The sequence below is a fragment of the Aythya fuligula genome, chromosome 9 (assembly GCF_009819795.1).
Source record: "Aythya fuligula isolate bAytFul2 chromosome 9, bAytFul2.pri, whole genome shotgun sequence".
In the NCBI taxonomy this organism is placed as follows: Eukaryota; Metazoa; Chordata; class Aves; order Anseriformes; family Anatidae; genus Aythya; species Aythya fuligula.
In genome coordinates, this window is record NC_045567.1 from 9,636,137 (window position 1) to 9,658,159 (window position 22,023).

Below are 22,023 nucleotides of genomic sequence, written 5' to 3' on the forward strand. Positions count from 1 at the left end.
TGCATACCTATATCCTAAGGATTGCTATTGAATTTAGATGGACATAAGAAAATTTAATTGAAATGGTTAATCATTTTTCAGAATAACTGGAACATGAATGTACAGGCCAAGATTGGAAATTCATCCCCCAAGCATAACTTAAGTGAGGTAATTATATAAATAAACTAATTACAAACTCATACCAATTTTCACATTTTTAATGCAGCCATGGACGAGGTCAGCCAGTATTTAAAATCTTTTCCAGCAGCACTACAGCAAAGCTGGAAGTGGTCTGCAACCCCACAATCCCTCCTCTTCCCTTGCAGAATGTATGCAAGTTCAAAGCCACTCTCTTTCACCCACTGGGAACTGAACCGTGGTCATTCTCCACGTCACCAGAGCATGACCGTCGTTAAGAGGCCATAAGGATAATTTCCAGTGCCTGCGTGCTTTGGGAACTTAAGAATTCCTGAGAGAAAACTAGGCTGTAGTTTGTCATGGTGTTGCAATACTTCTGTCACCAACAAGAGCACAGCACATGCAGCACCACTCGTGTGGTGCTGAGGTAGGGTTTTTAGCTATTTGCTTTAATGTCTGTTGTTCAAACGGTCAGATTCTTTCTCTTCCCCTACAACCATTCAGGACATTTTAGTATGAAATACAAGGATTTTTGTCAGAAAGCCAAAATAATCATGAGATTTTAATGATTTTGATGATACAGGGGAAAGCTTTTTAGGTTACAGAACAAAATAGTTGTTGATACAATGAGAAAGACAAGAAAACCTCTTCCTAACACCTACCTGGATGTTTAAGATCAGGTGGAGAAGGGACTTCTGCCTAAGCCGGCAGTTTCACAAGCAGCTTAAGATGATCCAAGGTGGCACAGCCACAGTCGTGACGTGCATCTGCACATCTGCCACCTCCGCTGTGTTGGCACTTGCCTTGAGCTGACCCTGTAGTGAGACAATTCAGTGGTCACACACAAAGCTAGTTCTAAGAAAAAAAATAACAACCTTCCACCGGTTTAGGTGACCAAACCAGCTCACCAAGAATGAGAGGAGCATGAGCTCTGGCTTAAAAGTGGAGGCAGAAATCTGCCTCAGGGAGTCAAGTGAAGAGTGGCATTGAGCAGGTAGATCAGCCTAAGTTGCACTGGCAATTGTGGAAGAAGAGAGGGAGAAGGAGGCAGCTAAGCTGGAGCTATTCTACTTAGCAGTAATAGTCCATTATTAACTGACTTAAAGTGGTGTCTGGCAACTAGGGGATTCCCCTGGAAGGTTTGGTCAGGTTCAAGCACCTGTCCCAGGGAGCAGAGAGAGCAGAGCAGCTCCAGGAGCAGAGACTGATCTGCCCTGGACAGGCAGTAGCAAGTGGCATGTGAAGGAGCGACACAGCAGTGACTCCGACTTGGATCTCCCACCCCTAGGATGAACATACCAGCCTCCAGACCTCTGTGAGGGAATCACTTGTTTGCTTTTCTTCATTTTTCATGACAAATTTGGAAAGCTTGCTGTTTTGTCCCCAAACAGAAAAGCAAGCTTTAGAAAATCTCAGTAATGTTTGAAGGACAAAAATATCTCCTTCTTGCTAAGTAATTTTTTATTATTATTTTTTTTTTCACTCCAGTCCCAGAGCTCTGGGAGCACTCTATCACCTCACTTGGGAGAAAAAGTATTTCTCAGGCACTTGTTCACTTTATGGATGGTCTCTGTACATCAGCGTGAAGTATGAGGCTGTGCTATGAGCCTGGAGAGAAAGAAATAGCAAGATTTTTGAAAGACCACATTACAATTAAGAAATAAAAGTTCTAAAGGAAGGAAAAGTAGTCTATTAGTCATTGCTACACAGCGGAACAGATTTCCGAGATACAAAAATACAAGCTGTGTCTTCCCATGGCCACAGGGGGCATTTCACTCTCAGCTGGTATTCTCACCTCCCCATAGCTTCCAACATTTTTATTATCATTATTACTTTTAGCGACATTTTCCAGGTTTTCATCTAGACCAGAGGTGAAATTGTTTTGGAAAATTTGAAGAAAAAAGAAAGACGGGCAGGATCAAGTTACTTAACAGTTATGGGATCCTGAGAAGATGCTTTCTATTTTTGAATGTTTTTCAAACCATGACCCAGATGCTTTTTCTAAAAAGACATTCCAATTTGTAATAGACTTAACTGTTGAGAGTGAAGCTGTGTGAGGGGTTAGAAGTTGTTAGCCTCTTAATGCATATTTCTGAAACTTTTTTTTTTTTTTTTTTTTTTTTTTGTAGATACACCCTAAAGTTATATTTAGATATGTATTCATTCTAGCAGTGACAGTAAGAGCTTATGCACTGAATTCTCTTTGCATATTCGGGAGAACTCAACGCTCTTGGTCCTCTTTAGCAAACAGCATCTCTGCATTTCCAACATTCAAAATAACAAAGGTGCTCAGTACCATTAATGCCCTTCCTCCCCTCTTCAAAGAAAGAAGCTTTTTAGCATCCCACCCACTTACTAAAACCCCTGACAACATTCCCTGTCAGCAAGCCACCAAAACGTCAATCATTACCCAGAGTTTCAGACAGTCTCTGCTCACTTATCCCTTCAACGAGGTTTTGGCTGCCTCCTCAGTCATCTGCCTCTCCATGCTGCCCAGCCCTGGTATTTACTGGCTGATAACCCATTTTCGTGCCATACTGACCATCTACCTGCTGACAATCACCACACACCTCCCCCTGTCTGTCCTCCTCCTCTGTAAGTGGCAAAGCAGGCTCCAGCGCCCATCCTCACGCTGACAAGACCCCACATTTTCCCATCAGTGATCTGGTTCTTCCGACCTCCCAGTCCAGGGCTGGACTGAGAGCCTAATCTCAACCCTCAGTTCCCTCACAGACATTTCTTTTTCTCTCCCCTTCTGCCTCTAAACAACTTAGGGACTGAGCTCTTCTAGTGTGCTAGGTCGAGATCTAGTTCATGTAAGCCGAGGGAGTTTTTCTGAATGTATAGTCATGTGCTGGTTAGAAGCTATCCTGATATATCATTTAGCAAATGCAATATAAAAACGATAAAAGCAAAGCCATTTTACATATACAGACTGACGCAGGGATTTTATGTTGTTGCATAAATTACATTAGTACGTACAGAATAAAGCGTGTTTATTTATGCAACGGGGAGAAAGTGAATGTGAGGAATAGCCGAGCATTTTCTGACTGTTAACTCCTCGATCGCAGTGTGGTGCAGATGACGTTTTTTTGCTGGGGGTTACTAACGTGCAGGGAAGAGCTGCACCCAACATGCCCATGAGCACACGAACCGATCTGCGGGTGTAACCGCACCGTGGAGCTCAAGAGGATTTATCCCTGAGGCAGAAAAACAATTACCTGAACGAAGACAGAGATAGATCATTGAGTACTGAGATACTTACTGCCTAAACGAGAAAATACATCCTCATGGAAGTAGCGACGCTAAGGAGAGGGAGACGGGGGAAATGACCGAACGGGTGCAGAACCCTGCGGGAAGACGCGAGGAGGATAATGGTCAATCCTGGGGGGTAACCAGGGGAGCAGCACTGGCAGGAGGGATTAGGCTGAGTTTCTGAGTTACATTCCTTCCTCCATCTCGGGGTTTCATTCCCGGAGAAGAAATGCACCATATGCACCAGCTCTGGAAGCAGTTCAGGAAAGCCCCCCTCGCCCACCCCCTCTTCTCCCTCGAAGCCGCCGCCAGGCGCACATAGGCGGAGGGGGAGAGAGAGGTCAGTGCCAGGCAGGGCCCCCTCAGGTGTGGGGTGGTCGCCCTTGGAGGAGAAGGGCTGGGGCAGGGGGATCTGTGGGGTCTGTGGGGTCTGTGGGGTGTGTGGGGGGGTGCCTGCCGGGGAGTGAGGGAGGGATGGAGAAGGGGCTCCCCTGCTTCTGAGGAAGGAGCCTCCCTGCAGGAGAGCGGGGAGGGGGGGATGGAGGTCGGGGTGCCTGCGAACGTGGGGGGTCTTTGGGGCAGGGACTGTCGCCTTTTGGGGGGGCCCTCGGGGAGGAGGCAGGCAGCCTCCCGGCGGAGGAGGGACCTGCGCGGGAGCGGAGCTGGGGGCCGGGGCCGGGGAGGTCTCTGCGGGCTGGGCACAGGGGGCTGCGGGCGGCTCTGAGGGGCAGTGCGGGAGCTCTGGGGGGGCTGGGGGGGGCTTCGAAAGCGTTTTGGAGGCTCCAGGAGGGTCCGAGGCGGGGGGGGGGGGGCTCTGAGGTACGCGGGGGGCTGCGGGGGTCGGGCGGGAGCTCTGAGGGGCTCCGGGGGGCTCTGAGGGAGCCGGGTGCCGGGAACCCGACGGGCTCCGCGGGGGGCTCGGGGAGCCCTGAGGGGTCTCGGCAGGGACCCGGGGAAGGCTGAGGGAGCTCTGCGAGGCTCGGGAAGGATTTGGGAAGGCGGAGAGCGGCCGCGAGGGGCTGGGGGAGAGCTCTGGAGGGGCTTGGGGAAGCCCGACGGGGGGCTCCGAGGGGAGGCTGGGGGGAGAACGGGGCGGGGGGGGCTGAGGGGATTTTGGAGAGGGAGCCTCCGGGAGGGGGGGGGGTTCTGAGGGGATTTCGGGGGGCTCCGAGGGGATCTGGGGGCGAAGAGCCCCGGGGAACGCTTGGGGGGGGGCTGTGAGGAGAGGCTCCGAGGGCTCTCCGCGGGGGTCAGGGGAGAGGCTGCGGGGGGGCTCGGGCGCTGCCAGGCCGCCGGGGGGCTGCGGGGGCGCCCCGGGGGCGGCCGCAGCTCCCCTCTCTCGGCGCCGCGCAGGCTGCTGCCTTCCTACCCCCGTTACCGTGGCAACCGCCCGGGCTCCCCCAGCCCCGCGCCGCCGCTGGAGCCGGAGCCGGAGCCTCTCGGCAGCCGCCTGCCGCCGCCGGCCATGGAGCTGCTGGCCGCGGCGCTCAGCGCCGCCTGCGCCCTCGACCAGGACGACTCCGGCAGGTGAGCGAGGGGAGGGAGGCGGGGAGCCAGGGCACGGCGGGGGGCGCGGAGGGGCCGCCTTCCCCCTCCTGCCCCCCCCTTCCCTCCGAGCGCCCCGCCTGAGGCTGCCCCGCGTCCCACAGGGAGCCCCCCGCTGAGGAGAGCCCCGCCGCCGCCGCCCAGGTGCCGCCGCCCGCCCACCCCATGACGGCCGACTCGTGGAGGAACCTGATCGAGCACATCGGTAAGGAGCCGTCGAGCGGCCTCTCCCCCCCCCAAAAAAAAAAAAACAAAACAAAACAAAACACAAAAACCCCAACCCCAGCCGGGCACGAAGCCCAGCGAGGAGCGGAGCGGCCCCGGTGAGGGCGAGGCGAGCCCCGGGCTGGCCGCAGCCACGCTGTGGTGCCGAGCTTTGGGTCTGCTCCTCAGCCAGGAGGGCTTTCTGGAGTGCTCAAGTCAGCGAGGCTGCGGCCGGACCTGCTGCTAGGAGCTGGTTTTGAGTGCCTGGAAAGGTGCAGGAGGCAATCACGGGGCTGGCAGCCCTGCAGGGGCCGTGCTGAGGGAGGTGTTGGCCATGGGCACGCGCTGCTGCCGAGGAGCACATCGGGTTTCCAAGCTGAGTTTCTTGGGGTCGCTTTGCAGAGGCAGAGTTGAGGTTATCTGGGCAGGCTGTGGAGGAGAGGATTGCTGTGCTTTCTCTGTTGTGGTATTTTTGTGGTGTGCAACCAGACTCCTTTCTGTGGTATGTGGAGAGGACCTTCACTGCTCGGTTCTTGGTTTCCCACATCGGAGCTGTGACATTCCCCAGAGAGATTTGGGCAACAGCAAAATTAGCCCCATCCCAAAGCAGTTTTTGTGTTAGGAAGGTAGAAGCTGTCTTTTTAAAGGGTTCAGTTTAATTTCTGGAAATGATAGCGCAAGATCCTTGAATGTAGAGAGCGGGGACGTAGCGCTTCGCCTGGCAAAATCCGATAGATATTCTTACGAGCAGCAATTCTCATCCCCCCGGGGGAGAGAGGAGGCTTCTTGAGCTGTCACTGGGAGAGGAAAGCAGCTGCAGTTTGCTGTCAGGTCATGGTGGCAAGGCTGATTCTTGGAGTGCCGCTGGGACAGGGACAGGGCCCTGTCCCTAGGCAAGGCAGATGAGTGCTGGACTTTGTGGAAGAGAGCTGACCGATCTGGCTGCATGTTGCCAGACGTGTTACTTTCTTTTGGCTGCATAGGTACTAATCTCCCAAGGCAAACGTGCCAGCATGTCCTCATTTTACTGAGACTGTGCTGCTAAGAGGCATGATAAAATACTAAAGCCAGCAGGACTTCAAAGCAACCTAGTTGCTATATTCATATATATATTTTTGTGCTGTATATCAGAAGGATGCTGTGTGATAGCACTACATGCGTCTGTTTAATTGCAAACAGGTCTTTTGTGCCTTGATGGAAGGAGACGGGGTTTTGACAGCCAGAGATGCTACCCTAATCTTCAGGAAAGAGGTCATTTTAAGTGGCTGGAGCACACTCGCTCCCTTTCTTTCCTCCTGCCTTTGAGGCACTAATGGACTTTTTGCCTGAAACTGGAGCAGAGAATTTCAGAAAAAAATGTCTCTGGACCTCCTGAGATTTTACATAGCTTTCAGTGTAATAGTGTTTACTTTAAGATCACTCTCTAAGGCGAGCATTTTCCCCAGTTAGTAACGAGTTTTGGAATTCCCCTCCCAGTTTGCAAGGGATCCAGGAAGGGAGACTGACAGCAAAATGAAATAGAATAAACATGATAGGAAAAGTCTAATATAATACTTAGAAACTATGTAAACATCCCTTACGAAGAACAGTTTCATAAGCTTAAGCACTTAAAGTCAACAGGCAGCACCAAACCCATGCTCTGAGCACATGGCTAGCCTTTAACCAGCTGACAGCAGCGATGGCTGGGATGTTAAGGAACAGACAGAGCTTTTACTGGTCTCTGACATTCTATACTTGCTCGCTTACTAAACATAGGCATTTACTAAATTATCATATGTTCAGTGTCGTGTTCAACTACTGTTCTCAGCTTCTTTCTGCGTACTCAGTCGGTTGGTTCCCAAATTTATCGCTCTCCTTTCAACATGTCGAGATCCTGTTCCCTCACCTTGCGTCTGTCATACTACCTGTCCTGTGCCATAACCATCTCCTGCTCCACTGAGAGCAGGCTTTTGCTTGGTTTCTCCAGGTCTCTCTGAAAATGTTGCAGGTAAAATCAGCTAAGCCTTTTCTTTCCCAGTCATAACCTCCTTGCCAACATACAGATGTACCTTTCACACCAAGACTGCAAGGAAATCTTACGTCCTTGCTAGCACAACCCTCTCTGTTTCCTCCTACCCTTATTCTACCTAAACCTGTCTTTTGTCTTTCTGCTGATACCACCTTTCTGTTTCTTCCTAATATTGCTGTCTGTGGAAGACCTTCAGCCAGTCTCTCCTCAGCTCCCTCCTTAAAATGTGTTATCTTGGTGGCATTTCCAAACGAGTTCTGGCAGGCAGATAACTTTAGTCCGTCAGGTCTCCCCGTGTCTGCACTTGCATCGCCTGCAGCTGAAGGCTGTGTAGGTCTCTCTGATGTGTCAGACGGGGAACCTGGAAACAAAATCAAGTTTCATTGTCTGGATATTGTTTCCTTAAAAGCAAGGGAAGAAAATGTCTCAAGGATCTTCTGTAAAGGGCTGCTCTCCAGATCTGCACAAGGGAGACTAAATCACCCTCACACAAATACAAAATGTCCTTAATTGTCTCTGACTTGCAGGACAGACCCACCAGCGCAATGATCAGATCCTGCAAATGTAATTATCTCCTGTATGAATAAAATAGATAGATCGTGCTCCAGTTTCTCAGCATGTTTTCCCTTGAGCCACGCACTGGCCATACTGCTTCGGGGTGTTATTTCCCAGCCTGGCCTACTCTGGTGTGCAGGTCGGTAGGCCAGCAGGTACCCAGTGCCCTACTGCACCAGAGCCTTTGAGCACTGGCTGAGCTTACAGAGCAGCGCTGCTGAAAGCTGCTCCGATTCGGCAGGCTCCCCGCTCCATTCCTCAAGGAGCCTTTCCAGCCTGACGCATGCTCAGCACCCTCACTGGTGCTGATTAACAGGCAGAAATGCTTAGGAAAGCCATATAAGCCTAGTTGACGCAGAGAGAAATTATATAAGTAGCAGCAGGATGCAAAACTTCAGGGGAAGTCTCCTCTCTTCAGTTATCGTGTAGGAAGCTAGCAGAAGACTGTATGGTTTCCTAGGCACAGCTACCCTTACTGCTATTTTAATCCAGCATTGAGCGCCTTTCCAGGGAGAACAGCTAACAGGATATACTCACAGACTGCAGCTCTGCTGTCCTTGTGCCTGCACTTTTCCCCCAGCATATTTCTAGAAGAGTTTTTAGCAGTGACTGGTGCAGAGCCTCGTGAAAACTGGTCCAGAGATTTATTAGGCAGTGACAGCTACAGTTCTGCCCTCCCTAGACAAACTCCTGACCCAGTTGTCTCTCACCTTATTACACGTGGAATCTGCTTTGAGATACAGATTCATGACTACAATTGACCAGATGGATTTTAATCCCTAATGATTCAGACAAAATAAATTACTTTTTTTTTTTTTTTTTTTTTTTTTTTTGGGGGGGGGGGGGGGGGTTAATATTATAATTTTTAATATCAAGGACTTTTATCTTTCTTCATTTTACGTTTCTAAGATTCAAGTATAAACCAAGGGAGATGATCTGAAATGTATTTCATCAGCTTTGGTAAGTGAGGAGATTGACTCAGACTAGGCTCTTGCTCTCCTGTCTTCTCGTATCTTGTAAATAACATTTTATATTCAAACAATTAACATTCTGGGCCCTACAGATGGCTTAGAAAGAGATATGGGACAAGTGCCTCCTGCACTTATTGCCTGCCTTAGGAGAGAGGCAGGACCTTCTATAGATGGCCAGGGAACTTCAGGATTCCTACCTGTTTGGTGCTGTCAGCTGAAATCAGGAATAGGGGCAAATTCTGTGCAATTTCATCTGCTGCTGAAGTTAGTAACTGAAACGTGGAAGACACCTCGTGTGAGCGATGTGCAGCAAGATCGTGCAAAGTCATAGCCTTTTCTCTGGTGCTGTGGCATTCAGGCAACTTTGAAGCATTAAATTAATATCTCCAATTGTCACAGAAACTGAGAATTAAAAGAGAAAGAAATTAAGCAATATGTCCAATGCTAACCACACAGTCAATACCAAAACAAACAAGTAACAGTCCCCACCATTCCCTTGTGTAATGCCTTCACAGCAGCCCAGCATTTCCTCCTTAAGGATTTTCATAGCCATCAAATTGATCCTTTAAAGTAGTTTCAATGGATGCAGTGTTACTTTTCAACACACATGTTTCAATTTATACAGCTTGTAACATCATAATATTACAGAGAATATGAAGGCCTTAAAGAAACATTTAAAAGCCTGGCAAGTAACCAGATGGATTCATCTGACTGTTACTACGTGTTTTGTGCTAACACATCATTGTTAGCAACACTGTAGATGTAGAAATGGTCTCCATTTAGGGTTGCCAGTCCTGTTTGAAACAGAAACGCCATGCATGGCTTTCCTGAGGTGAACTAATGCCAAACAAATACCCGTTCCCACCATACGCTGCTACTCTTTTGTTCACTGTAACCTCTCAGACTTGTTACATTGCCTCCTAGGGCTCCTGTATCAGGAATATCGAGATAAATCTACACGCCAGGAGATCGAAACCAGACGACTGCAGGACTCACAGACAGACCCAGAGGAGAGTTCACCCAGTGAGGAAACCCCGTCTGAAACAGAACCTACAAGTACGACCGAGAACAAAGTTGCGCCACAAATCAATTTGCTGAGGAACTCCAACTCCAGGTTCAACTTATGGCAGGATCTTCCGGAGATCCGGAGCAGCGGGGTCCTTAGCATCCTCCAGCCAGATGAGATCAAGCTGCAGGAGGTAAAATGGGGGAAGGTGCAATGTTTCTTAACTGGGTTGCTGCTTAAAAGTGTGAGAGTCAGGTTACCAAGATTTAAAAACAAGCGGCTTCATAGCAGTCACAGATAAGCCTTGTTTTGCTAAACACTTTTCCATGTCACACTGGTCAGCACCACTCACTTTTTTGAAGCTACAGGGTGTTGTCCTATATGCTGTTGCTGCTGAACATCTATTTAGCAAAAGAGAAATTCTTTTCCCTTTTCTGCATCTGTGCTAGGAGCCATTTAAAAATGAAAGAGTTCTTGCAAGAACTGTAAAGCTTTTGGTCCCTAATGCACATTAATCCACCAAAAATCTTGGAAGAATTCAAGAGTTACCTGTAATCTGTTTTAAATATGATAGCATTAAAGGAAAGGGAAGTGATGGAGATTGATAAGCTTCCTAATTTTAAAATGCCATTACTTGGAGTCGTATGCACAACAGTCAAAAATATTGACAGGCAATTTTGCATTTTAGCCACGCAGCGCAGTATCATCTCTGCCTGAGAGTCTTACGCCGTAAATGTACAGGGCTACATCGACCAGGAGCAGAGTAGGTGGGGGTAGCTGCCACAGTTAGTGAAAACATCAGTCACACAACAGTTTACAACTGGTTGCTGTTTTGGATAGCGTGGGGAGCGTGAGTGCTCCTTGGCAGTGCAGAGCACCGGATCCGTAGCCTGCAGCGGAGATGAACAAACCTTGTTTAGGGTGGTGTGTGTTGTGATGTGAGTGAGGGACCTTCACAGGCTTGGCCCCGTGAATCCGTCTGTGCCAGGATGGCTCGTGGTGAGGACACCCTACCTTTGTATCCCTTCTGCCCTGGCACGTGTGATTGAACTCAAAATGCTGAAGAACATCTCAGGGTGTGAGCAGTTCTCCCTGAGCTTACTTGTATTTGCCTAGTCAAGATTTATGAATCGCTTGTGTGTACGCGTCCCACCCTGGTCCTGGCCAAGGCTGTAGCTTCGCTGTTTCCCTGGACGGGCTGGTCTCACATCTCGGGGGCACGAGGGGCAGGGCTTCAGCTACCGCCTCGGTGGGAGAGACCTGTGTTTGTTCAGGGTAGCTTACGCTGACAGCACAGACTGCTAGTGTGCCAGGGTTACAGCTGAAGGTGACTGAAATGGTTTGTTGCTTTTCCATGTTCTTCTGCACTTGTTATTTCCATATCAGATTTGTTCTGTTTACCTGGCAAAACACGGTGCTTCTGACTGCCAGCATTACAAACACAATCTGGCCTCTGAAAAACTACAAGCTCTTCTTTTTCTGCTTCAAAACGAGGAGTCACCTACAGAGAAACATCAGCTTAGAAGTTTGCATTATAGATTTCAAAAGCTGCCATTTCTCTGGAGTTACGTTCATTACCTGTAGGTGTTCTACAGAAAAATATCTGCTAGACCCCAGCCTTACGTGTGCTGAATTTTCTTCCTTCGGCTTAAATAACAACAGAAATGAAGCAGATGGAGGCGGGACAGCACTGCCTTAAAGAAGTGCTGTGCTCTCCCCTCTCGTTACTTTATCGGAGCTAAAATTTCCTTCCTGTTTGTTCTGGATTAGTACAGTGAGAGATTATAAAACTGCCGAAAGCCAGAAAGCTGTGAAATTGGCTGAACATCGAACAGATAGAGTGGAGAATTTGCTTTGTGAGGAGAGTCAAGCACAGAAAATGAGGAGTGCTGGAGAAATCACTGAGGCGATTAAAGAGATGATGTTGAATTCAGCAAGCAGTGGTTGCCGCTGCAGAGCTGAATTTGAGAGAACTGTTCTCAAACGTGAATTGGGAACGGCAGCTGTAGAGGACGGCTTCAGTGAATGGAAAGTGTTCAGCTTCCTGAAGGAGTATTGGAAGAATCCACCTAAAGCACACGATAGCAGAAAATGTGGAGTAAATGTCTTAAGTGCAAAATTGTACCTTTCTGCCCTGTTTTATTTTCAAAGCTGCGTTACACACAGTGACTAGAAGTACTTGCAGCTCTTCAACCGGGAAAAGGTAGAAGAGCATTAGTCAGACCACAGGGAGGAACGTGAGTGCATGAATGGAGAGAAAGTCAAAGCAAAAACCCGTGTTTACAGCTGAGGAAGGCAACACTGCCACAGCTGGGATGGTGCAGGGCTTAAGCAGTCAGAGATAAAGTTGTTCACCTGCAGCAATCTGCAAAATGAAAGAGGCAACACTGAGAAAGGTGACACCTGCCGAGAGGAGGAATCTGGTCTTCAGTATTGGTGATAATGGAAAATAACCAAGCAGGTCATCAACACGAGATAAAAACCAAGACATTTGTTTTTCAAGCATCAAAACAAGAAAATTGACTGGAAGAGCAATGGATGTTTGAAAAGTCTCCTGAAAGGCAATTTGTTATAGTCCCCACTGGAATGAGTGACCCAGAAAATGGAGTTTCAGGGAGAAAAACAAAACAAAAAAAAAAAGAAAAACAAAAAACAAACACCCACCTCCTCTCAGCAATTTCAGAAAAAAAAAATGTAGCATGGGCTGTTAGCCCTGGGAACTCAAACAGAATTCAGACAGCGACAGTTTCAGCCACATCAGCTTTTTTAATTTAAAGCTAATGTCAGAATAACAAAATGTAAAACAACAACTGGAACTGTCACAAAAATGTAGGCAAAAATGTAGAAAAAGGAAGAACAAAAGAAAAAACAAAGAACACGTTACAGACCGCAGGGGTCAGGGAAATACACAAATTATGTGCTACTCGAATAATTATCAGAAATGACTAAATCATTCATAGGGTAGCTTAATTATCCAGACATCTGCTGAGCATCAAACACAGCAAAACATGAATCGTCAAGGACTTTCTTATAAGTGCATAGAAAATTTAGTGATGAAGAAAGCAGACCAAGCCAAAAGAAGTGCTGACATGGAGTCAGTGTGAAGGAAGTGACAGGCAACACGCATGTAGCAGGAGGAACAAGTGACTGGAGAGAAAACACTCCATGTATTACATGTAATGTAGGCTAAAACAAATTCTGTCACAGAGGTACTAGGCTTTGAAAAGGTAGCGATCCAGAGGTAAGAAGGAACGGCATTTAACCTGGGCAACTTTTTAGCACGAACCTTAAATTCCATTATTGGCATAGTTTTTCTTTTGTGGAGAGGCTCCGGTTTACTCCTCCTTCCCAGTCCATATCTCTACCTTTCAGTTTGTTGTCGTTTGACTTAACTATATTGTTTATTCTTTTTGTCCTCTTCTACTTGCTACACGTGACTCACCTTCTGTGTGTTAGGAGATTCCAGGCTGAGTGGAGCTGGCCAAAACAACTGACAGATTAACAAAACAACAGCAATGACAAAAAACATTGAGTATGAGTAATGCATCCTCATAACTTGAACAGAACCATTGTTGCTGAGATGGTTTGATAAACCATAGGCTTCGATAAACTTTCTCTAGGGATTATTTGGATCCTGGTCACTTTGGTGTTAGAAAAATTGGCAGGTAGGCAGACTAATCTGCACCTGCATGACAGTGTGAATCTGGATCAGAGGGCACCTGCTGTGAAAACCTTTGCTTAAGCAAAAGAGGGACTCGAATCCGGTGCGTGCAGCGGTGATGTGGCCTCTGTGGAAAAACGTTCGACAGGGAGGCAGTCTTTCCATTTCCACAAAAATGTCCAGAAAACATTTAATTTCCTTTCCTTCTTTGAGCAAGCCTTAGCTTTCGAACCTCTAAATTTGCTCTAAAACTGAGCTGCCCTCCTCCAGAGAGCTCTTGTGCTGTCCTTACTGCACTTTTGGCAGGTGGATGTCGTACGTACCCTGTGAAGACAAACAGGTCTGAGAGCTGGTCACCGCCAATCCCGTGGCATCAGCTCAAAAGAAAATCCCTCCTAGGCTGGATCAGAATCCCCCTGGATTCACTGGTGGTTTACAGGAGGATCCGACCTACTGGGAACAGATATTTTCAGTCTATGCAATAAAACATCATATTGTCTCAGACAGGATTTAGCCTTTGGGTTACTTACTCATGTCTTTGGTGACTCTTAACTTTTTTTCCTTTTTTAATCTTCTTTTTCCTTTTTACTTTTGCTTCACTTTTCTTTCCTTTCTTAGTCTCTCTGCCAAAATACAAGCAATGAAAACAATTAGTACAGCTCTTATGCAAGTGGTAGATTTCATGAAGTTAATGACCCAGAGGACTCAGGAAACTCTTGGTCATGTTTCCAAGAGACAGTTTCAGACTGTTTATAAGCTGAGGGAGACAGTATTACATCAGTTGACATTGAGTTCACTTTTTTTCTAGATGTTTCTGCAGCTCTGAAGCCAGAAGTTCTTGCTCTTTTATCTAGTGTCTGTTTAGAGCTCACAGAGTTCAGCCACTCTCAGAGATCTCATCCTTACATCACAGTTCAGTTGTTTGCAGTTTTTTTGTACCATTCAACTGGGAAACAGCAGTCTGGGCTCTTTCGAGTAGGCGTTGGGGTACTTGGAGTCTGCAGGGGACCAGCTGGATCTCCAGAGTCACTTGGGAAACTTCTGTTTTGCACATGCTGTAGTGAACACTCAGAGAAGCTTGTCCTGACCAGCAGAGATAACCTTGCCTTCCCTGGCATCTCCTTTAAGTCAGAACCCCGTGATATTTTCACTCTGGATTTCAGTATTGCTTGCAACTTGCACTCCCTTAGCACCCCCACACCATGCTGGGCAGCAAACACAAATTAATTTCTCCAAACAGAGGCAGTGGGAACTTCTGTGTCTGCACGTTAGGAAGCAAGCTTATGGATTAGGCAAGTTGTCAGAGGGTTTAAAGACCTTAATAACACGGCAGATCTTAACCTTGACTCTCACGGTCATCCTGCAAAGACCCAGCAGAAAATAAAGTCCTGGCCTGGAGTAGCTGGAAAGCTGCAGAGTGAAATGACTGGCAGTATCAGTCCTCAGGGTACTGGGAAGGAATAAGCTATCCCTACACATCCCATCTTGTTCTTCGTTGCATCTTTACCTATTCTTCTCAGCTATTAAAACAAGCTACTGTAAGAAGTGTATTTTGGACACCTAGCCAGTCATCCATTTTTCTTACTGGGAACCTGTTCTTGAAGAAAATAAAACATCCTTTTATTCCTCAAACACCAGCTGTTCCCCATGCACTAAGTGACTCCATTCCCAGCTGCATCCTTTGCTTTGTCTCCCTTCAGGGGCTGTATGGGCACAGCCTCCTGCAGCACAGGACAGGACCACCTGCTTAGAGGCCCATCCGACTTTCTGCCCGCTGCAACTATTTCTTATGCTGTTAACCATACAAAGAATGGAAACATCAATTCAACTGAAACTTCAGCAGTTCTGGATTTGGTTACAGTCCCTCCTCACTGTGCTCATCCCCCCAGCTCTTGCCCTGCAGCAGCATCAGGACTGTTATCCAGGTCTCTGTACCTTGGGTCCTCCTGTAATGCACAGCAACATCTCCAGGAAAAGCCCAAATACTGATCAGCGGAGAGTTTCAAATCATTTCTTTAAAAAGAGAAACAAAATAAATCAGTCCACAAGACCCCCTGCTAACCTGGAAGATACTTTTCCATATGTGCAGCAAAAAATAAAAAATACTGCACATACCTGCTGCTCTTTTGCTACTTTAACAACTCTGGCTGGGCCCATGCAGGCTCTCAGAGCTGGTGGCACTCAGAGAGTTGCACTGCCGGAGCAGCTTTAGGGGCAAGGAAGTGAGACGTCTGTTACCAAAAGGTCCTTTTTCATTAACAGCAGCACGGCCCAGCCCCAGGACACACCTTCATCAAGAGATGCCTGAAGGAGCTAATGATTTTCTGCCATGTCAAAGCCTTTGCAAGAATCTTAAATTAATCTTACTTAAACGAATGGATTTGGTATTTGTGTCAATAACCACTTGCTTTATCGACCTCTGCACGCAGCCTGGAGTGTAATTACTCTGTGTAGCAATAGTGCACTGTCCCTCTGGCACCTGCTGTACACAAGGCTTTACATCCTCACCTCGTTAAGATGTATCTCTGAATCAAGCCATCAGATTGTCCTTCTGCTTCCCCAGACCACATCCCTGGCCCGAGGAAGCTGGGCTTTATGCCAGTGACTTCGCTATTAATGGGAAGAGCAAGTGCTGAAATTCAGAGATTGTTTATACCTCACAGTAACAGTTCGGGACTGCTGTGCCTTGTCCCGCTCCTCAGTGAAGTGGGTCAGAAAAGTGTATGGCTGGGCTAGGCCAGGGAGCCTCACCTGGGCTTTTTCAGGGAACATGCAGGGCTTTGCAGCACCACAGCTGTGCATTTGTATCCACTGTGCCCCAAGGAGCACGTGCTGGGACCACAGGGTGCTGCTGTGCAGCCAACCCATGCCCTGGGCTTTTCTAAAACAGGCAGAGGTGGTGCAAGGAGACCCTGCTGGGAGCACAACAAGCCATGGCAAGCCAGGGCTGCGGGATCAGTACGGAAAAAGGGGTGGAAGGGGTGTGGAGACTGCCAAAGGGAACTCCCTGTGGGGGAGAGGAACGTGCAGGATGGTGGCAGGGGGTGCAGGGGACTTGCTGGGGGGGGTGTAGGAAGGGCTTTTATGTGTGCACCATGTGGGACTGCTCATCTGAGAGACAGAGAATTCTGCTGGGAAGGTGCAGTGGAAGGAAATGTGGTCAAACAGCCTAGGGGAGAGGAGAGGAAGATGGGGAAGATCTCCTCTCCTATGTGACACATGGAAAATACCCCTGCACGCTTACCTCTCCCTGCACGCGGGGTCTGGAGGGTGGGGGCAATGTCCACGGCTCCATGCAGCACAGATGTTCCCATTAACACTGTGAAAGTAGAAGGTACCTGCTGATGGCCTTCTTTGGGATTCTCCCCCAGGCAATGTTTGAGCTGGTTACTTCCGAAGCCTCGTATTACAAGAGTCTGAATCTGCTGGTGTCTCACTTCATGGAGAACGAACGCCTGAAAAAGATCTTACACCAGTCTGAGGCACACATCCTCTTCTCCAATGTCCTGGACGTCATGGCTGTCAGTGAGCGGTAAGACACCTGCCGCTGGATTTTTGGCTAGCTGAACGGCATCTCTTCAGCTAAATTTGTTCAGAGAGCAGACTGAGCAGTCTGCTACCCAGCCTTTTCAAAAAGCTTGCGGACACGTTAATTGCTTTCAGCCCCAGGGGCAGAAACTGGGAATTATGTTGAACGTGCAGGTCATAATGAGTGCTGATTTTCTTATCTAGCTTCCTGCTGGACCTTGAGCAACGGGTGGAGGAGAATATTGTGATCTCGGATGTGTGCGATATCGTCTACCAGCACACCGTTAATCACTTCTCTGTGTACATCACCTACGTCTCCAACCAGACCTACCAGGAGAGAGCTTACAAGCAGCTTCTGTGAGTTCCAGTGCTTGATGTTGTGTTGCTTTCCAAAGTCACACACGCCATTGATTGAGCAGTAATTTCAATATTGCTAAATAGTACAGACGCAGGACTTCCCTCTGCACTGATTTTACTCTGCATTTATAGAAAAGAAAATATAATTAAAAGGCTTTATGGTAAGGGTGGGGTGAGAGAGTAGGCAAGGAGCATACCAAGTGAATTCAGAGCTAGCAGTTCCCAGCTGTGGGAAATGCTTTCGGTGGACATGAGAACACACGCTTGTGAAAGCATGTGTTTTTAAACTGCAAGCAGAGACAAGAGATTGAAAGGCTGAGGATATGATGCAACTCTCTGAAGGCAAGAGCAGCCGCTGCTTTTCCAGAGCTTCTCAGAAGGGTTGAACCTTCCCAAAGTTGAGATACTTTTTTTCAAAAGAACTAAACTTTCTTAAAAGGGAAAAAAAAAAGCCATTTTCATCACATTCTGGTGTTACAAATAGAGGCACAATGCCTGAGGATATAATCCAAGATATTTTTGCATTATTTTTCAAGTTCAGCAAGTCTTTTGGTCCAGTAGGAATTCTACCATCTCAAAACGAAGAGTGCCCTACAGGCTTGTCTTCGAGCAGGAGGATTAATTTTTTCTTCAGTTACAATGGCCTGGATTCCTCCAGGACAGCCCAGTGAACATGCTGCACTATATTTCCTCCCCATAGCAGCAGCTGGTTCGGGGGAGTGTAATGAGCCCTAATCCTTTCCTTTCTCTGATCTCCAGCTTTTGAGGCAAAAAAGAAAAAAAAAAAAAAAAAAAAAACATTCCAAGCAGCCTCTGCTGAGCTTGGCCAACTGTTCTCTCTAAAAGGAGGGTACTGCAGGGTTTCCTTGAGTCAGAGGTGAGCAATATAAACAGTGTGTCCAGAGTCATTAGCTAAATACTCAGAAGTGAACCAGCAGTAGGCTGGATTACCTGAGCTTGTAAAGGACCTATTGGAGTTGGAAGTATTCCTAGATACGAATTGAGAGGGCAGCCTTTTTTTCATCTGAGAGAGAATATGGAGGACGTTGAAAAGAATAGACTCTCTTCCTCAGGCTCCAAGCTAGCCCAAGAGTTTCACAGCACTTGGCTGAACTTGAAGCCTCAGGTGTTCCACAGTTGCCCCCACTTTGGCTACATTTCTCAGACACGCTCAGGTCCGTTCTGCTGTGGCTCTGGCAAATGACACAGTGACACAAGTACCTGCTGCAGTGGGAGAAGCACTCGGAGCAGCTTCTCTTGGAGTGCTGCGAGTCACAGGCAGTGAAGACAGGTTCTGCATGATTAGAAATATCTTCTCATCCCTGCTGGTTTTGCTAGCCAGGACTCCAGAAGTCTTCCACGTGGCTGGCCCTCACAGTCACCAGGAGGTGCTGGCTTTGACTGCAGCAGCTGGGGCTTGTGAAATAGCTCAGTGCAGCCACGTCTGGGGCTCAGCAACGCCCTCACCTGCTGCGAACACAGTCAGGGATGGCCTGGGGATGGCCTGTGCTCTTCTCAGGCCAGATAATGATTTCCATCCTCCTGCTAAGCAGCCAGGAGTAGCCAAGTTTTGTGGCTTGTCTTGTTCTTATGACTGTGTGAATTTCACCTTGTCACAGAGATCCAACTGTGTAAAAATATATAATTATGCTTGTGACTCATCTACTTGGACACACACCCCATTCACACACACCTACGCACACAGCGTATGCTGCTAAGCTAGATGTGCTACACATGTGAACATGCTACCATGGCTTGTACATTAAAAGACTTTTTTTTTTCCATCCCCCAACTCTATAAATAGCTCTGGATTCAAACCAAAATACACCTAGCAGCATTTGGTTCCTCCTCCCTTCCTTTCTGTTCCTGGGAGAAGCGAGGCAGATGCTGCCTGTGGGACTAGGCTGCTTTTGGGTCACCACCCACACACCGAAGTCACATGCAAGGTGGCACTCACTCACTTTCTCTCCTCAGCCAGGACAAGCCAGCTTTCCGGGAAGTGATCTCACAGCTGGAGCTGGATCCCAAGTGCAAAGGCCTGTCCTTTTCTTCCTTCCTGATTTTGCCATTTCAGAGGATCACTCGGCTCAAGCTACTTGTGCAGGTAGAGTTTTGCTCTTCTGTATCGTCCAAAGGTCTTCTGCATCACTCCTGGAGTTCTCATGTCCAATGGTTCGTAACAAGGCTTACAAACAGCCAAGAGCAGCCCTAGAGCTGGGTGAAGCTTTTCCACAGAATAAGACATTGTCAGCTCTGGAAAAGTTTTCAGTCACAGAGAGAACATCTCCAACTGGATGTTGAATTTGCCTTGTAGTTTTTACTAAATGAGAGTTGAAGAAGAGCTTTGCTGTAGAGCTGCTAGAAGGGGTAGCAGTGGTATGTTAACCCACCTGCCTATTGGTTAGGCTGCTCATGTACAGGTGCACAGTGTAGAACAGCTCCAGAATTGTGTGTAATACCCAAGTCATGGTGGCTTGGGCCAGGCTGTGGCAGCTGTGCTTTGCCAGCATGTCTGAGCATTGCACTGGAGGACATGCTTCTAGGGATGAGGAGGCAGCTCAGTCCCAAAAGATCTTATCCAACTTGGATTAGCAGACACTACCTGCTAATGCCAGCTCTAGCTATTTTTTTAAATAAAATAGGGGTCTGCCTGCTATACTTCTTTTAGATATTCAGTAGTAGTCAGATGGGAACAAGCTTTAATGAAAAACAGGAGCTAAGAGGTGAGTCCCTGTACTCTATCATCCACCCTGTAATTAGGCCAATGGCCAGAAATAACTCCAGGTATAGCAAAGACCTTTCCATGCTGTCAGATTGGAAAGTTAACACAGCCTTTGCTCCCCTACAGAATATTTTGAAGAAAGTAGAAGAGAAGTCTGAGAGGGAAACCACTGCCCTGGATGCACATAAGGAGCTAGAAACGGTAAGCGTGAATGAACTACACCTGAAGGCCATTAAGATTAAACAAGTATGCCCAGTTTCTCCCCAGAAGAGACCTACAAACTGCATTCGTTCACTCCTGGAGCTGTTCCTTCAAATCCCAACGCTATGTTTCAAGAGTAATTTTTTTTTAAAGTCTTCCTTGCTCTCAAAGATGAACCAACGCAGCAGCTATTTATTGTCAGTCAGGGAAAAAATCCCTTACTAACAACAGATACATATGTTTCCTCTCTAGGAAGGGCTGAGACAATGCTTTCCCTTGGGGTTTTCAAGAATACAAGGTGTTTTTGCAGATGCCTGAGGGCGATGGATCCTACTGAGAGATGTGATTAGCTGCAACAGGCAGTCAAGTATGACTGTATCAGGTTTCCTCCAATGCAGCACGTCTCTTCCTCTGACCTAGAATAAGTTTCTCAATGAAATGAACATACTTGCTTTTATCCCTTTCAGCTGATGATGGTACAATCCCTGATGTCCAGGTGCAATTCAGTTGTGCTTGTTACTGCCGTGCACAGTGCTGGACAGGCATTGTTTTGCAGCGGGGCTGTTCCTGACACGGTCATACAGGGTGATCCCCCCTTTGATCGACACGTTTGACAGGTCTGGAATGCCATCTGGAGTTGCTGGCAGCTACGTGGCTGGAACAGGGCACTACAGGGACCGAGGTCTTTGAATCCCCTTCTCTTAATGACCTTCAGAAGCTTGGAGTAGCTCTTGAATCCTGCAATTCAGAATAAGCATTTCAAGTTGAAAATTGTGCTAGAGCATCAGCCTGAAGGAGTATCAGCCTGAGGATATGGTTGCAGCTTATGACTGAAATACTAAAACAAAATGAGTGTTGGATTTACCCTAAACTAGTGTACGAAGTCTACACTTGGGAGATTTCTAGGAATAAAAATAGAGGCCTTAACAACAAAGATATTCTACATGTATGTTGCTTCATATTTGCACAATGACGATGCATCTACCAGCCTATTTTGCTTTTAACATTGGTTAAAAGTTTGAGGAAGGCTGTTACTGCAGCATGCAGATGACAAGGATTGCTGATGCAAAAATGCTCATTTTCTAGTCGATTTCCTAACTCCCTTCTTATGGTTACTTACCTGAAAACATTTAAGTTCAGATGCCTAGCATCCAGCTAGATACAGGCATTACAGCAGAGGCCAGCTAGTGCTTAATTTTCACTGCAAGTACCTTATTGGATAGGCAGGAGCAGATTGTGGTTTTAGTTGCTGATGTTCTGGTGGATTTTCAGTAACAGAAGCAGTGCACAAAGTGGAGCATGTTCTCCAACATAATTTTTCTACCTAACCAGTTCTCGAGAGAGTTGCTCCTTATGAAAGAAGCAGTAGCATCTAGGTTAAGGTCCCTGTAACAGGGTAGTGCCTGCACATTGTACTTTTTCTGTCAAAAGTTTGTACTTGGACCCAGATGGACCACAATGAACATCTCTTTTGTGGGACATTCCATCATAGCCGTGGCAGCTGGTGCTGCTTGGCAGAACCACAACATTTCTGCCTTCGAAATGAAGCTCTTTGGTTTGTTCTCTTCTTGAAGATAATACTGCGCATGTACCTTTTTTTTTTCTTTTCCAAATGCTGGAGATGGGAGAGATGCATGGTGTGTCAGAATCTGGTAAACGAGCTGTTCCCTTTGCTGCACAGCCAGAAGTGTTGCTTAGCACTGTCTTATTCAGTACCAAAGGCAGCCATCTAACATGTTCTGATCTTCAGCTTCTGGCTGTAACGTCTTCTGGGTGCTTTTTTTTTTTTTTTTTTTGTTTTTTTGTTTTTTTTTTTTCTTTTCTGTTTTGTTCTCCTCCCCTTTTTCACATGAATATAGTGTCGGTGTATGAGCCTGGTTTGTTCAGTTCCTG

At 47.3% G+C, this 22,023-nt stretch overlaps 1 protein-coding gene across 1 annotated transcript in view; it reads left to right on the forward strand.

Annotated features, from left to right (window-relative positions):
- Nucleotides 1–22,023, forward strand: part of NGEF (neuronal guanine nucleotide exchange factor) — a 35,985-nt gene that overhangs the window by 6,609 nt on the left and 7,353 nt on the right. Inside the window, exons 3-9 of the mRNA XM_032193742.1 lie at nt 4,726–4,899; nt 5,022–5,122; nt 9,580–9,854; nt 16,694–16,854; nt 17,055–17,207; nt 19,182–19,311; nt 20,056–20,130. Of these exons, the coding sequence (XP_032049633.1) occupies nt 4,726–4,899; nt 5,022–5,122; nt 9,580–9,854; nt 16,694–16,854; nt 17,055–17,207; nt 19,182–19,311; nt 20,056–20,130 (1,069 nt within the window). The remainder of the gene's footprint in view (nt 1–4,725; nt 4,900–5,021; nt 5,123–9,579; nt 9,855–16,693; nt 16,855–17,054; nt 17,208–19,181; nt 19,312–20,055; nt 20,131–22,023) is intronic.